Source organism: Triturus cristatus, chromosome 1_2 (genome assembly GCF_964204655.1).
Source record: "Triturus cristatus chromosome 1_2, aTriCri1.1, whole genome shotgun sequence".
In the NCBI taxonomy this organism is placed as follows: Eukaryota; Metazoa; Chordata; class Amphibia; order Caudata; family Salamandridae; genus Triturus; species Triturus cristatus.
The window spans coordinates 855,450,403-855,467,622 of record NC_140580.1 but is presented as its reverse complement, the minus strand read 5'-3'; the positions used below and the strand labels follow the sequence as shown (position 1 = coordinate 855,467,622).

At 52.4% G+C, this 17,220-nt stretch overlaps 1 protein-coding gene across 14 annotated transcripts in view; it reads left to right on the top strand.

Annotated features, from left to right (window-relative positions):
- The window catches only part of UBR4 (ubiquitin protein ligase E3 component n-recognin 4), a 1,980,383-nt gene that overhangs the window by 746,095 nt on the left and 1,217,068 nt on the right, over nt 1–17,220 (top strand). For all 14 annotated transcript variants that reach the window (XM_085609056.1, XM_085609055.1, XM_085609054.1 and 11 more), the window contains exon 37: nt 9,450–9,597. In XM_085609056.1, coding sequence (XP_085465182.1) covers nt 9,450–9,597 — 148 coding nt within the window. The remainder of the gene's footprint in view (nt 1–9,449; nt 9,598–17,220) is intronic.

The following is a 17,220-nucleotide window of genomic DNA, read 5'->3' as shown; positions in this document are numbered from 1 at the left end:
AGGAAGATCGAAAGCTGTCAACTGTTGCCGCTCAATCCCCACTCATGGAGGTGGAGGCTGGACAGGTTCGGGTGGAGAACTGTCCCCTGCTGCTGCGACAGACGATCCTCCCGAAGAGGCAGACGGATCGGGGGATCGATTGCCATGCTGAGTAGCTCGGGATACCAGTATCTTCGTGCCCAATCCGGAGCCACAAGGATGACTTGGGCCCGGTCGCGACGGATCTTCAGCACTCTGGGCAGAAGTGGTATAGGCGGAAAGACGTACAACAGACCGCAGCTCCACTCGCGATGAAAAGCGTCGCCGAGCGAGTGCCGCCTTGGAAATTCCAACGCGCAGAACTGATGACATTGCGCGTTCTCTTCGGTGGCGAATAGATCTAACCAAGGCTCTCCCCACTGCTGAAAGAGACCTTGCGCCACGTCAGAGTGCAGACGCCATTCGTGATCCATCAAGCACCGGCGGCTGCCAGGTGTTGAACCACCAAGGTAATGCCGTGATGTTCCAGCCATGTCCAGAGGCGCAGAGCCTCCTGACATAGGGTTCAGGACCCCACCCCGCCCTGTTTGTTGCAATACCATATGGCGGTGGTGTTGTCTGTGAACACCAGCACCACACTTCCCCGGACAGAGGGAAGGAATGCCTTCAGTACCAGTCGGATCGCCCGAAGCTCAAACAGATTGATGTGAGGCCGGAACTCCGCTGGAGACCAGAGTTCTCTGATCTCTGCCTCTCCCAAGTGGCCTCCCCCATCCGAGGAGGGACGCATCCGTCACCACTGTTAGCTCTGGCTGGGGAAGGGAGATGGATCTGCCATTGACCCAATCGCGATTCGAGAGCCACCACTGCAATTGTCGTGCAGTGCCCTCCGAGATCTGGACATGATCGGACAGGTTGCCCTGATGCTGCACCCACTGGAACTTCAAGTCCCACTGCAGAGCCCGCATATGCCATCTGGCATGTGGCACTAACAGGATGCAGGAGGCCATCAGACCCAGGAGCCGGAGGGTCACCCTCACTGAAACCCGGGATAGAGGCTGAAAGGTTGGAATCATAGCCTGAATATCCCAGACTCGCTGCTCGGGAGGATAAACCCGAAACCGCGTCGATCCCAGAACCGCCCCGATGAAGGGGCGCTTCAGAGAGAGACTCAAGGTGTGACTTCGGCACGTTGATCGAGAACCCCAGCAAATGCAGGAGGTCGCCGTAGTCTGAAGGCGGGGGACGACTGCCTGGGGCGAGCCCGCCTTCAACAACCAGTCGTCGAGCTAGGGGAAGACTGACACCCACGACCTGCGCAGATAAGCTGCAACCACCGCCATCACTTTCGTGAACACTCGAGGGGTGCTGGCAAGGCCGATGGGGAGCACGGCAAACTGAAAATGCTCCTGGCCTACCGTGAACCGCAGGTAACGCCGGTGGGCCGGCTAGACGGGAATGTGAAAATATGCGTCCTGCAAGTACAACGCTACCATCCAGTCTCCAGGGTCGAGGGCAGCTAAGACCTGAGCCAGTGTCAGCATCTTGAACTTCTCCTTCCGGAGGAAGCGACTGACGTCCCGGAGGTCCAAGATAGGATGCAGACCCCCTTTGTCCTTCTTGGGGACCAGAAAGTAGTGGGAATAACAACCACTCCCTTCCTCTGGTCCAGCAACGCACTCGATGGCCCCCTAGCTAAGAGGGCCGTGACTTCCTGTCGGAGAAGAGCCAAGTGATCCTCCGACATGCAGTGGCACCGAGGTGGCATGGCAGAAGGGGAGGACTGAAAGGAAAGGGGGTAACCATGGCAGATTATCTGCAGGACCCATTTGTCTGATGTAATCTCGCGCCACTGAGGGAGGTGGTGGCGGATCCTGCCAGCCACTGGCGTGGGGTGCTCCCCGAAGCTGAGATTAAGAAGGTTTGAAGGCGGAAGCAGCGGGGGTGGAGGTGGACGGACCTGCACGCTGGTTCCCCGACCCACCCTTGTGGAAACCGCGACCCAGGCCGCGCTGGGGCTGGTTCTGCACAGGGTTAGGCGACGGGCACGCCTGACTGCCTCTACCTTGGCCACGAAAGGAACGAAAACCAAGAGAGGCCGAACTCTTAGTAGAAAGGCCCAAGGACTTGGCCGTAGCCCGCAAATCCTTAAAACGCTCCAGGGCACTGTCAGCCTTGTCGCCAAACAGGCGGGTGCCATCAAAGGGCATGTCCATGAGCGAGCTTTGGACATCGGGTGAAAACCCAGTCGAACGCAGCCAGGCATGACGTCGCAATGCCACTGTTGTAGAAATCGCCCTGCCCAATGAGTCAGCGGTGTCCAACCCACACCGAATGGTGAACTTAGCCGCATCCCTACCATCAGCAATTGCCTGAGAAAGGACAGCCTGCACCTCCTCGGGACACTGTGGCAACACCTGAGCAACTGCATCCCACACCGCGTGGGAGTAGCGGCCCAACAAGCAGGGGGTGTTCATCGACTGCAGCCCTAAGCTGGCCGAAGAGAACAACTGCTTCCCAAACTGGTCCAGCCGTTTAGAGTCTTTATCTGTCGGGCCGTAGGAAAAGCACTCTGTGACGTCGAGGCCTGAATGATCAGGCGTAGGGTGAGTAGTCAAAAAGGCGGGGTCACCGGGCGCCAGTTGGTGGCACCTGGCTTCGTTTTTATCCACCGGGGCCCCCGTGGCCGGCCTCAACCAAGTGCCCAAGAGGACGTCGGTGAGGGCGTCATTGAAGGGAAGCAACGGCTCAGACTAAGTAGTCACCGTCAGAAGCACCTCGGTGAGGTTGGTCTCTAGGGCCACTGTGGGGAGGTCAAGATTAAGAGCCTCAGTCGCCCGACAGAGGACCATCGTGTAAGAGGCACCTTCCTCTATTGTAGACGGGGGAAGCGAACCCCGGGTCAGAAGAGACATCGAAGTCGCCTGCCTCCTCCAAGTCGTCCCCCCAATCCTGCTCGGAGGCACATTGCCGGGCAAGAGGGTCCTCGGACCCTTCCCAGTCTTCGTCCGCCTCTGGTGTAGATGGGGCTGGTTGCGGCGGCAAAGCTGGAGACTGGACGGATGGTGTCAGGAACAGCGCCGTTCTCGGTGCCGGCCGGGGTCGGACCGGCGCAGTCTCCCAATGTGGATCCCAGGTCGGAACAAAATGGTCCTGGAACCGGGGCAAGAGAGGAATAAATGGCACCCAGTGTGGCGCCGAGGGTGGAGCCGAAGGCGGCGCCGGAGCCGGCAACGCCGCACCTCGTGGCACCTGGGCCGGAGCCTTCGGGCCATCAGGTTCTGGACACAGGACCGCGGGTCCCGAAGGCCTAAAAAGGCGGTCCATGGTAGCAAGGAATTCTTGCACCTGTTCGGGAGTCGTTGACGGACCCGGGTATGGCGGGTAGGCCGCGAGGCTCCCAGGCTCCATCTGCAGCTCTATATGCCAAGAACAGATGCATACTGGTAAGTAGCATTTTCTACATGAGCCCCCTTCGCAGACATCGCACGCCAGCACAACCTCAACATCATCTCCTACGCTGACGACACCCAGCTGATTCTCTCCCTCACTAACGACCCCGCCACCGCCAGAGCCAACCTTCACGAAGAGATGAAAGAGGTAGCCGAATGGATGAAGAACAGCCGCCTGAAACTGAACTCGGACAAGACGGAAGTCCTCATCCTGGGATCCTCACCCTCCGCCTGGGATGACTCCTGGTGGTCCCCCGCCCTAGGCAGCGCACCCAAACCAACAGACCACGCACGCAACCTGGGCTTCATCCTGGACTCCTCCCTCTCCATGACCAGACAAGTCAACGCCGTCTCCTCGTCGTGCTTCAACATCCTGCGCATGCTACGTAAGATTTTCCGGTGGATCCCCACCGAGACCAGGAAGACGGTCACCCAGGCCCTCGTCACCAGCCGTCTGGACTACGGCAACTCCCTCTACGCCGGAACCACCGCCAAACTCCAGAAGAGACTCCAGCGGATCCAGAACGCCTCAGCACGACTCATCCTGGACATCCCCCGTCGCAGCCACATCTCCGGACACCTGAGAGACCTGCACTGGCTCCCGGTCAACAAGAGAATCACCTTCCGACTCCTCACCCACGCACACAAAGCCCTACACAACCAAGGCCCAGGATACCTCAACAGCCGCCTCAACTACTACGCTCCCAAACGCCAGCTTCGATCGACTGGCCACGCCCTCGCCGCCGTCCCCCGCATCCGAAGAGCCACCACAGGGGGACGGTCCTTCTCCTACCTCGCCGCCAAGACATGGAACTCCCCCCCCCGACCCACCTCCGCCTGACCCAGGACCACCTCGCCTTCAGGAAGCAACTCAAGACCTGGCTGTTCGAGCAGTAGCGGACCCCCCTCCCCCAGCGCCTTGAGACCCTCTGGGTGAGTAGTGCGCTATATAAATGCTTTGATTGATTGATTTCCTTTCTCCCATAGGATAATATTGACTGTTTTCAATGGAAAAGTTTCTAAGTGTGGAATTGGAAAATCCATGAAAATCTCTAGAACTGTATCCAAATAACGAAAACGCTTTTAGTTACCTGTTTACAGGAAATGCCCCAGTGCAGTATCCAGGTATACTGTACTGTGTAAGAAAAGTAATCTGCAAAGTAATTTAGATGACCTGCTATTGAAATGTCATTACAAAGTATATGTACAATATTCCAAAGTATTGCATTACCAGTATTTCTACTGTAACAAAACAAAAGTATACATACACAACTGCAATTCAAAACTGCATTACTGCAAAGAATAAATCACTTACCTGTACCAGGCTTGCTTGATTCTAGGAAATAAAAAGAACTAAAAGAATGTTTTTCTACAAAACCAATTGGTCTGAAGTTGTCTTTGAGTGTGTACAATCATGTGCTGATTGCGTGTGTACAACAAATGCTTAATACTACCCTCTGAAACAGCCTTACTGCTCGCCCACACTACCACAAATAGAGAGTAAGGTGCTATCTACTTTTACCTCTGCCTACCTTTGGGGTTCCACTGGACTCTGTGCACACTATATCTCACTTTGGTATAGTATATACAGAGCCAGCTTCCTACAATAACTATAACTACCTACTGGCAACCACCAGTAGTATGTGTGTATATATGTTTCATGTATTTCACTGCATCATATGTCCTTTTTCACTGGCAATGGTTTTGACTTTAAAATACCAAGTAGATGACCACTCTTGTTTGGAATATGAATAAGACTTGTGTGAAGTCGAAATGCGTTATGCTGCATGCATTGCCACTATTAAAGAACTATCAAAGATTGGTTGGTGGGCCTGTCTTCACGTTGCCATGCGTGTTTTTCCTTTGAAATAGATGGGGATTGACACACCCAAACAGGCCCTACCTTAAAGGCCGGGGTGTCACATCGCATTTGAAATATATATATGTATGTGTGTGTGTGTGTGTGTATGTATGTGTATATGTATATATATATATATATATGTGTTTGTGTATAAATGTGTATGTATGTGTGTGTGTGTGTGTCTGTATATGTGTGTGTATATGTATGTCTGTTGATACTAGTGTCTGCGTGTCTGTGTATATATGCGTGTGTGTGTGTGTGTGTGTGTATATGTGTATATATATATATATATATATATATATATATTCACTGAAAAAACCATAGGTTTCACACAAGTTATAGTTAGCTGTACATTTCACTCGTAAAAAACCAATGAAATTCCCCCGTTATAGTTAGTGCAGGCAACTATAACTCACGCGACCGCAATCCTCTGCTGATGCGAATACTGTATTTAGACACTTATTTGCCCATGTCTTCTTCCATTAAATTTTAGCTATACATATATTACAAATATTTTTTTTTCATAAAGACACATATGTCATCAGCAGAGGATTGCGGTCGCGTGAGTTATAGTTGCCTGCACTAACTATAACGGGGGAATTTCATTGGTTTTTTACGAGTGAAATGTACAGCTAACTATAACTTGTGTGAAACCTATGGTTTTTTCAGTGAATTTGCAAGGTTTTTTAAATGCTAATTCCTAACTATAACGTGTGTGAAACCTATGGTTTTTTCAGTGAATTTGCAAGGTTTTTTAAATGCTAAGTTACTTTACGCCATTCGTGGCGTGCGCGCCCAGTTAACGCAGTTCGTTCCGTGCGCGCACCGCGTGCCCACTTTACGCAGCTAGTGCCGTGCACGCACGGTGGTCACGCGGTGCGCTGCGCGCACCGCGTGCCCACGTTACGCGGGATGGACCATGTACGCACGATGCGCTTCGCGCACCGTGCGCACATGGGGGACATATTATGCGCTTCGTTGTGAAAGTTATTCATTTGTACTTTCCTTGATATGTTACATATGCAATGCACAAATGGTGCCCTTCGGGCACCATTTGCACACGGGGTGGGGATAGTGTGGATAATTTTTTTTTTTTTAATAATTTTTACCGTACGCGTACGGTAAGCGTAATCAGCGATTTTGCGAAAAAAAATAAAATTGTTTTTTTGGCCTTGGGGGTGGTTTGGGGACACCTATATCGATGCAGGGTGGTTAAGAACTGAATATAATGGCCCGTTAGATGTTTTTGGTCTTTGTTTTTGCTGCCCCCCTCGGAGTGCGAGAGAGAAAATGGCGGCCGCAGCTTCCTGGTTTCGACCGATTCGAATGTTTACTTAGATCGAACAGCCAATCAGAATCGCGCTTGCGCACGTCACCGTACGCGTACGGTAAGCGCACCGTAAGCGCACCGTAAGCTGGCTCAGATATATATATATATATTGATTTAAAGGCTATTTTCTCAGAATCTACTGAACAGATTTACACCAAACCTACAAAAGGCACTTCCTTGACCTGTAGACTACCTCTCTGCCAAATTTCAAGGAACTCTGTTCAGCCGTTCGGGCTGTAGCTGTGTCTAAAGGTCCTATGGAAAAATGCATGGGAAAAACGCGTTTTGGGACCCCCCTTTTATCTCAGCCCCCGCTTGACGAATCCCCCCGAGACTTTCAGGGTAGGAGCGGAGCGTAGCGCCCCACCTATTTTGAAAATTTCGCGAGGATTCGTCGACCGGCGCCAAAGTTATTCAAAATAGAATGTTGCGGTTTTCCTATGGAAACAGGGTCCTAACTATAACTACCTACTGGCGACCGCCAGTAGGTAATATATATATATATATATATATATATATAGGTCAGCAAGTGACCCTGCACTTTCAGCAAAATAAATACATAGAAATTAAATTATGCTTATTCAACATGTGTCCCCAATCACAAGGTGTGAGAAAGTGCCCTCCCTCTGCATGGTTGCCCCCACTTTTTACTGAAATACTGATGTGCTTTGAGTGTGCCCTGGGCTCCTGCTAACGTGGTACCCAGGGGCTATGTTCTTTCCCTAAAACTGCATTGAAGCCTAAACCCAATTGGCATGTGTGGCCATAGATCAGCCCCTGGTAAATGGTACCACAGGTACCCGGGGCGCTGTGACCAGATAAGCCCTCTAAGGGATGCAGCACTTATTGTGCCACCCTTAGAGGTCCTGTACCTTCACACTCACACTCTCTTTGCAGGCTGCGTGTTGTGGTGCAGAACAAAGTGAAGAGTTGACATGGCACACATCCCTGTGGTCATGCCTACAACCCACTGCCCTGGCATAGATCAGTCACCCCTCTAGCTGGGTGCACTATACCAGTGGGGAGGGTAGAGGTGCATGAGCCCTGTATCCCTACAGTGTCTAAGTCCATTCTTAGACATTGTGAGTGCAGTGCTGCCATTAAAAGTATATTTAATAGATGCCCCCTCAAAACTAACCAACCACTAGTGTCCAGGCTGAGGGGCTGCTTTCAGCTGCCACCACCAGACCTGTTTCTGGACCCCTGGGTCGAGAGCTTGCTGCTCTCGGGGGGCCTGAAACAATGCACATCCTGGGACTATGTGCCAAGCCTCCTTCTCAGACCAGAATAAACTACAAGAATAGAAGGACCGAACAGCCGTGCTGAAGCTAACAAGAGGAAGATGCCCACTGACTAGCCCCCAGCCCTACCGACCTGTCTCCACCTCGAACTTGCTCCTGCGAAATCCTTGTGTGCTCTGCAGCCAGCAACCTTAAAATCCCCAGAGGACCTGCCTGCCTTCAACCCCAAAGACTATGTCTTCTGTGAACACCGGATTCGTTCATCTCCAACCTCTGGCTCCGGCCGGACACTGCAAATCTGCACCCGCCGTCCATGGCCCGAGTTCGAGTGGGCAAACACCACAACGAGGTCTCCCCAGTGATCCTGACCCAATATCCAGCGACCCCTGTCCTGCCTCAAACCTCAGGCTGCAGGCGTCAGCTGAAGTCCGTAAGGTCCCCCCCCAACCGCGACCAGGAGCTGGTAAGAAGATCTGACCCTAAAAGGCACCCCTGCACCAGACGCCCCACAGCCTTGGGTGGCCAAACCGATGGTGCTTAACCCACCCCCAACATCCCAACTTAGCTCTCGAAGTGGTGGTCACACCCAGAAGACCTTCTTCCCGAGCCTGCAGTGCCTTTGCAAACCAGAGGTTCCTCATTGATAACAGGGCGCCCGACATCGAAACAGCACCCTGCACCCGGCCTCCCAAGTACTGCTGAGGGTGCACCTTTAGTGCTACTTTGTTTCCCCATTTGCCCTGAGCTAAAGTTCAGGAGCTTTGCTCCCACAACCAAGTGGCCTGCTCATCAGCAGCCACCAACCGGAGACTCCCCATCCCCCATGCATAACATTGGGCATCAGCACAAGGCATGAAAAATAATCTGAGAGCATGCAATTACAGAAAGGGGTGTGTAGCCCAAACCAAAAGGATCTGGTTTCACACACACACCCTTTAAAAAAAAGTTTTTATAAATTGCACTTTCCGACTCAAACCACTAGATGGTGAGATATACGGTTAGTATGTGAGTTTAGAAGAGCGACGCTGCAAAACTATTGTTAGATGCAAGTAACTAGTTTCTTAGGGACATTTGCATCAGAATGAAAGCAAGAAGAGAGAAGCTCTCAAGCTTTTATCATTATCAAATCCTTACCTAGCCTGAAATTATCAGTAGTTATTTTCTTAGGGCATTCAAAGAATGATTTGGTTATTGAGATGCTTTTAATGGTTGAATTGGCTCTTGGGGGGGAAAAGCATATCTGGGTAGATAGAAAATCTGGTCATAGGAAAGACCGTATTTACCAGGCTGTATTATGAGTATGGTCTCATGAGAAGAGTATACAGAAAAATTACTATGAGGAGAATACAAGTGGGCGGGACAATGCCTCTGCTGGGTGGCAGTAAGGTTTGTTTGAGGTGATTCAGTAGTTTCATGGATGTGGGTAAACAGAATGATAGTCCTTGATTAGGTGTGTCATTTAAGCAGTCGCTCCAATTCGGTTTTCATGACATGACTTTGCAGCCCTGATTGGATGTCTTTTGTTTTCTATTTTCCTGCTGTTACTGCCCTCTGCTAGAGTTTTCTATATATTCTTTCATTCTCAGGTATCACTGCCACACATGCAAGATGGTCGATGGTGTTGGAGTCTGTACAGTTTGTGCAAAAGTCTGTCACAAGGATCATGAGATTTCATATGCAAAATATGGCTCTTTCTTTTGTGACTGTGGAGCAAAGGAGGATGGTAGTTGTCAGGTGAGACACAATGTACCTAAGCGATGTAGATGGCATTGTATTTAAAGCTTTGTGCTTCTGGTTTGTTTCTTAATGCTGAAGTGATAGCTGGAACTTTATCCTTGTCAAAACAACCCTTGAATGTCTGACACTGAGGTTTACCAGAAACCATCTGAATCTTGCCAGCGTGCCATGATCCACACATGGTCTATAATTGCATAACTTAACCTAAGAATATTTGATCTGAAAGAAACACGTTAGTTAGATTCCTCACCTTAGAATATCGTCAGGCTGGATCCGGATAGATTTTTCGCCAGCAATACCCCTTGCGCATCGCTAGGCGTCGTCTGCGGCTCCGCGTCCGTCGTCGGCATCGTGCGTCGGAATGACGTCGTCTGAGTACTTAGACGCCGCCCTCGCGCGCTGACGTCAGTTCTTTTTTCCGCGCCAGACAGCGCCGATCCTGGAAGAGCTTTACCCCTTAGTGAATGTTTGACTAAACTTTTTGACTCTTTTTGGTCTTTTGTCGACTCGACTCTGGTGCCGGTAGGATGCCTGATTTGAGGCCTGTGACGCCTGTCATAGCCTGATGTCGGTGACTGATCACCATCGCCGGTGCCTTTACTGCCTGGGGGCCGACCACGACGCGGACTCGTGCCCCGATTGTCAGGCCCTGACCTCGAAGGCTAGGCTCTGCGCTGCTCACGGTCCCGGTCCAGAAGGAGGTCCAAGGACCGGTCGCGGGGCCGCAGTCACCTTCATCGCTCGTCGGGCTCGAAGTCTTCGGGTAAGTCGAAGCGATCAAAGAAGTCCAAGAGGCGACACCGCTCTTCGGACTCCCCTCGCCGGTCGCGCGACTCGGCTGAGGGTCAGGGTGGTCCCACCCCTCCGGTGGAGCCGCGTCCGTCTCCATACCCGCCAGTCCCTGGGACTGACGCGACTCCGGCGGAGGTCACTGCCTTCCTCTCGGCCATGAGGGGCCTGGCTCCGCCGTTGACGCCTGCCGGTGCGCCTTCGGGCCCCGCGGGCTCGACTGGGCAACCTCGCGTGCCTGCGGCTCCGGCCCCGGCGCCGTCGACGACTTCGGTCCCGACGCCGCAGGTCCCCGAGAGATCCAGGCCTGGATCTCTGTCGGCGCCGGTCGACCTCACGACGCCTCCTCTGCCGACACCGGTTCCACCTCCGGCGCCGTCACCAGACGACGCCGTTCCCCGGTTTAGCCCCTGTCCGGACCCGACGCCGGAACAGCGCCGCACCCAACGCCGATGGATGACCGTTTCATCTTCCGTCCGGCTCCGATCGTTCCTCCTGTTTTTCAGGAATCGGATGACGGGGGCGACTGGGAGGGGTCTGAGGACCCTATTGCCCTCCAGGGTCAACTTTCACAGGACTGGGCAGACGAACTGGGGGATGCCAGTGGTCTGGACACTTCGCCGGACGCTGACTTCATCTCTCCTCCGACTGTGGCTTCGGATGGTGCAGCTTTTTCAGTGGTGCTGCGCCAGGCGGCTGAAGTCCTGGGGCTCGAGTTGCCTGCTGTGGCCGTGAGGACTAATATCCTCTCAGAGGTGCTTCAACCGTCAGCAAGCTCCACAGAGCCTCTGCTGCAGTTCAATGAGGCCCTCGTCGACGTTCTGCAGGGCACTTGGTCCAAGCCCTCCACAGTTCCTCCTGTGGATCGGAACGTGGCCCGGCGCCACCGCCCTGCTCCGGGCGACCCCAGTTTCCTGTCCCAACACCCCACCCCCGAGAGCCTGGTTATCCAGGCCTCCACTTCCCAATCCTCCTTCCCGTCCGCTCCTTCGGATCGGGAATCCAAGAGGCTGGAACAGTTCGGAAAGAAACTGTTCTCATCCCTGAGTTTGGGCCTGCGGTCTTTGAACACCGCTTGCCTCTTGGACCGATTCTCCCACTCTCTGTGGGATGCGGTGGAGGACGTACTGCCACTGTGTCCGGAGGAGGCCCGGACACGTCTCTCCCAGGCACTTGCTGACGGGCGAGATGCAGCGCGACATGCCATACGGTGTGAACTTGACACCACGGACTCGCTGGGTAGGGCGATTTCCACCACGGTGGCGCTCCGGCGCCACGCCTGGCTGAGGTCCACGTCTTTTTCGGGGGATGTCCAGAGTACCCTCATGGATATGCCCTTTGATGGCGCTCGCCTTTTTGGTGAGAAGGCGGATAGTGCGCTGGCTCGTTTTAAGGACTCCCGGGCTACGGCCACGTCCTTGGGTCTCTCGGCCCCACGGCCGCACACTTCCGCCTTTCGCCCCTTTCGTGGCCAAGGAAGGGGCGCCTCCTCACGTCCGCCTATCCACCGGCCGCAGAACCAACCTGCACCCGGTCGCGGACGTGGGTTCCGCCATGGCGGTTCTAGAGGACAACGTGGTCAGTCCACATCCACCCCGGCAGCATCCGCCTCAAAGCCCTCCTAGTCCGAGCTTTCAGGCCCATTCCATGCCAGTGGGTGGCAGAGTTCGCCATCACCTGCTCCACTGGCGCTCCATCACTTTGGACAGGTGGGTGCTGCAAATCATCCGAAGGGGCTACTCCCTCCCCTTCGAGACGACCTCTCCAGCCATGCCACCGCAGTGCCACCGTATATCGGAGGATCACTTGCATCTTCTGCGGGAGGAAGTTACGGCCCTCTTGGCCAAAGAGGCCGTCGAGCGCGTTCCTGGTCCAGAAGTAGGCCGTGGTTGCTATTCCCACTACTTTCTGGTTCCCAAGAAGGGCAAAGGGGGCCTACGCCCTATCTTGGACCTCAGGAGCGTCAACACCTTCCTCCGGAAGGAACGGTTCAAGATGCTAACTTTAGCTCAGGTACTGGCTGCCCTCGACCCTGGAGACTGGATGGTAGCGTTGGACTTGCAGGACGCCTATTTTCGCATCTCCGTCCTGCCAGCCCACCGGCGTTACCTGCGGTTCACGGTGGGTCAGGAGCACTTTCAGTTCACCGTGCTCCCCTTCGGCCTCACCAGTGCCCCTCGGGTGTTCACGAAAGTGATGGCGGTGGTTGCAGCTCATCTGCGCAGATTGGGGGTTCCAGTCTTCCCCTATCTCGACGACTGGCTGTTGAAGGCGGGCTCGCCCCAGGCAGTAGTCTCCCACCTCCAGACTACGGCCGACCTCCTGCATTTGCTGGGGTTCTCCATCAACGTGCCGAAGTCACACCTGAGCCCCTCCCAGAAGCTCCTCTTCATCGGAGCGGTTCTCGATTCGGCGCAGTTCCGGCCTTTTCCTCTGGAACAGCGGGTCCGGCATATTCAGGCTCTGATTCCCATCTTTCGGCCTCTATCATGGGTTTCGGTCAGGTTGGTGCTGCGGCTTCTGGGGCTGATGGCCTCCTGCATCCTGTTGGTGCATTACGCCAGGTGGCGAATGCGGGCTCTGCTGGGGGCCTGAAGTTTCAGTGGTCCCAGCATCGAGGCAACCTGTCCGACCATGTCTTGATCTCGGAGGGCACTGTGAAACAGTTGCAGTTTTGGCTCACGGACCGCCATTGGGTCAGCGGCAGATGCCTCTCCCTACCCCAACCGGAGCACGTAGTAGTGACGGACTTGTCCCTCCTGGGATGGGGGGGGCCACATGGGAGAGGCGGAGATCAGAGGACTCTGGTCTCCGGCGGAGACTCAACTCCACATCAACCTTTTGGAGCTGAGAGCGATCCGGCTTGCACTGAAAGCCTTCCTTCCCTCTGTCCGGGGAAGTGTCGTGCAGGTGTTCACGGACAACACCACCGCCATGTGGTATTGCAACAAACAGGGCGGGGTGGGGTCGTGGAACCTTTGTCAGGAGGCTCTGCGCCTCTGGACATGGCTGGAACACCAGGGCATCACCCTGGTGGTTCAACATCTAGCGGGCTCTCTGAACGCCAGAGCAGACAAACTCAGCCGCTGGTGCATGATGGATCACGAATGGCGTCTGAACTCGGACGTGGCGCAAGGTCTCTTTCTGCAGTAGGGAGAGCCTTGGTTAGATCTATTCGCCACCGAAGAGAACTCGCAATGTCAGCAGTTCTGCGCGTTGGAATTTCCAAGGCAGCACTCGTTCGGAGACGCTTTTCGTCGCGTGTGGAGTTGCGGTCTGTTGTACGCCTTTCCGCCTATACCACTTCTGCCCAGAGTGCTGAAGAAGATCAGGCGCGACCGGGCCAAAGTCAACCTTGTGGCACCGGATTGGGCACGAAGGTTCTGGTATCCCGAGCTACTCAGTATGTCAATTGATCCCCCGATACGACTGCCTCTTCAGGAGGACCTTCTGTCGCAGCAGCAGGGGGACGGTCCTCCACCCGAACCTGTCCAGCCTCCACCTCCATGCGTGGAGATTGAGCGGCGGCAGTTGATGCCATTTGACTTGCCTCCTGAAGTCTGTGATGTCATTCTGGTAGCCAGGCGTCCCTCCACAAAGACGGTATACGCCTGCCGGTGGAACAAATTTGTGGCATGGTGCACAGCAAAGGCTGTGGATCCCCTTTCCGCCCCTCTTTCTGAGGTTCTACTCTTTCTTCTTTCTTTGGCCCAGCAGGGCTCTGCTTTGGGCACCTTGAAAGGTTATCTTGCTGCAATCTCTGCCTTCTTACGGCTTCCTGATCAGCCTTCTCTTTTCAAGTCCCCTGTTGTTTCCCGTTTTCTCAAAGGCATTACTCACATGTTCCCTCCTGTCCCCTTCGTAATGCCTCAGTGGGACTTGAATCTTGTTCTGACTTTTCTGATGTGCACTCCTTTTGAGCCTCTTCACAATTGTCCCATTCGTCTTCTGACCCTGAAAACTGGTTTCCTGGTAGCTATCACCTCGGCTAGACGGGTGAGTGAGCTCCAGGTTCTGTCATCTAAGCCTCCCTTTCTTTCTGTTCATCCGGACAATGTTGTCCTCCGGCCTCATCCTTCTTTTCTACCGAAAGTGGTGACCCCCTTTCACCTCGGGCAATCTGTCACGTTGCCCACCTTCTTTCCGCATCCTTCAAAAGAGGAAGAGAGGCTCCACCGTCTGGACCTAAAACGGGCGCTGTCCTTTTATTTGGACCGCACCAAACCATTCTGGGTGGACGACCAACATTTTGTTGGATACGTAGGAGCTAAGAAGGGGAAAGCGGTACACAAACGGACCATCTCACGGTGGGTCGTGTTGTGTATTAAACTTTGTTACTCCTTTCATTTCAATAGTTCCCATTGGCCCCCGTTCCAATCTGCCGACCACGTGACCCTCCGCCTATCGCGTCTTATGTTCCCTTCACTTCCCGTAGTACATCCAAACATTCTACAGCAGATGCAGCCACGGAACTTTACTCTCCCGAACCCACGAGGAGGATTCCCTACTGTGGTCCAAACTCCTCTCCGGATTTTCTAAGTCGCCGCCCATTATATTCCCTCGAGCCTGAAACGCAACACCTGGGACCTATCTTATTTCCTTCCGTGTCCCTGATGCCGTGTTCACCACCCAATCTCGTCGCAGCTTAAATCCCCCTGAGTTTGACATTCGACACCTGGGATTCTACAGATCGCCTCGTGCCCCTGATGCTTTTATTCACACTCTATGAACCCTTGAGGCATTTTTATACGGGCAATTTTATTTAATTAGTTCTGATGATGATCCGATATCCCCCTGATAAGGATCGAAATGCCGTCGACACAGTTGTCCACCTTACACATTATATATACTGTATGTAATTTACTCTGAAGGTGACCTTATATGTATCAGATGTTTCACTACTTGAAGTATTTACTGCTTGAAACATCCTTGTAAATTGCCTAAAGATTTTTTCGAACTTTATTTTCCATGCTATATGTAAGTTGTAGGATACAGGCTTGTATCCCACTGAGATTTAACTTACATCTGTTTGCTTATTATTACTAAATTTTGTATATTAAAGTTGCCTTTGTCCGGCTGGGCACTGGCTGTAATATAGAACCGATTGAGGCTATATTCATTGTACCACTAAACTCTTTTTGCTTTCAGGGACCACTGTTTCCTGTAAAATACTAGTTCCCGAGGTCCCTGTCCTATTCCTTCGGGTGCCCTTGTCTCTTTTTACACACTTTGTTACTCCTTGGCAAAAAAAGGACCCGCCTGTTGGGTTGAGGACCCATTCCACCCGGGCCACAGCGGCTACTACTACCCTGGGCCGGGGAGTTCCCTTTGGGACATCTGTCAGGCGGCGACGTGGGCTTCACTGCACACGTTTGCCAAGCACTATTGCCTGGACAGCCAAGTCCGGAGAGACGGCATCTTTGGCCGTTCTGTTCTCCAGGACTTTCTGGTGTGATCTTTGTGAGAAAGTGGCTCTGTATATACTGTTCCCTAATAGGTACAGGGTGTACAGAGTCCACAGTCCCCCAGAGGCTGATGGAGGTCAAAGTTAGGTATGACCTTACTCTCAAAAGTGGTATCTTGGTCGAGCAGTAAGGCAGTACCAGAGGACAGTGTAAAGCATTTATTGTACACACTCAGTCAGCAAATGGTTTCACACACTCAATAACTGAACTCCAGGCCAATGGTTTGTATATATAAAATATATGCTTGTTTTATTTTTAGAACCACAAAGGGGGTAAAAATATACTTTCTCAGAATGAGAGGTTGAATATAAATACTTTTGTCTTAAGCAATAAATGTGTGTAAACAGTCACAGTTGGTTGCAATAAACAATCCTATTTCCTAAACATAACAATGCATTGAGCTCAATGGTAAATTCAGGTTATTTGTAATAAATTACTTTTCAGATTACTTTTGGAATTCCAGGTCTGGCTCCTAGAACCAGCCTTGGGTCAGTATTCAGAATCAAGTGATGAAAGTCGACTTAATAACTGTAATGATTTTTAAATAATATTTAGCTATTTCAAAAGTTAGCACTTAGAAAATATTTCAAAGAAAACATTCAATGGATCTCTATGGCAAGAAATTCACATTGCAGGTAGAGTACTTTATCGTTACTTTAGTAATCCAGGACTGGGTGCCTAGACCCAGGACTGGGGTCCTTATCAAAAGCAGGTAAGTAATTTCGTTTGCAGAAATGGTACGATTTTAAAAGAATATTTCAAATTTGCAAAAATAGACACTTAGAAGAAATTTCACAGAAAAGCAGACAATGGTTTCCTATGGGAGAAAAATGAGTTAGAGATAAGCATAGTTGAGAACACTTTTCAGGGTCAGGGCTGGGCACCAAGATCCAGCACTGGGAGCTCACCTGGGAGCAGGTGAGTAAATTCGTTTTTGTCACTTGGCTGATTTTTGGTGAATTTTTGCAGTTTTGAAAAGTTCACACATTTTTGAAGAAAAAGCCAGTCAATGTTACCCTATGAGGAAAATGAAGTTAGCGGTTTAAGGGTAAGTACTCGACTGGCAGAGTTGAAATTCCGGGCATGGACTCAGGGGTCCCCCAGTGTCAGGTAGGTACAGTTGGTTCACCCTCAGCGGTTTCAGAACGGCCGGGTGCAGAGAGAGTTAGGCCCAATGTTATCCTATGAGGGATAGGGGGGCCTTGGTTGGTGGCTGCTGTCTGGCAAGCCACGCGGCTGTGGGAGCTGGGCTCCTGGTCACTTACTCAGGGCAAGTGGGGAAGTAGGTTAGTGTAGAGAGGGCACTGCCAGGGCCACTCGGGCGGCTGGGTGCAGGGTGCTTTTGAGCCTTCGGGCGCTCAATGGA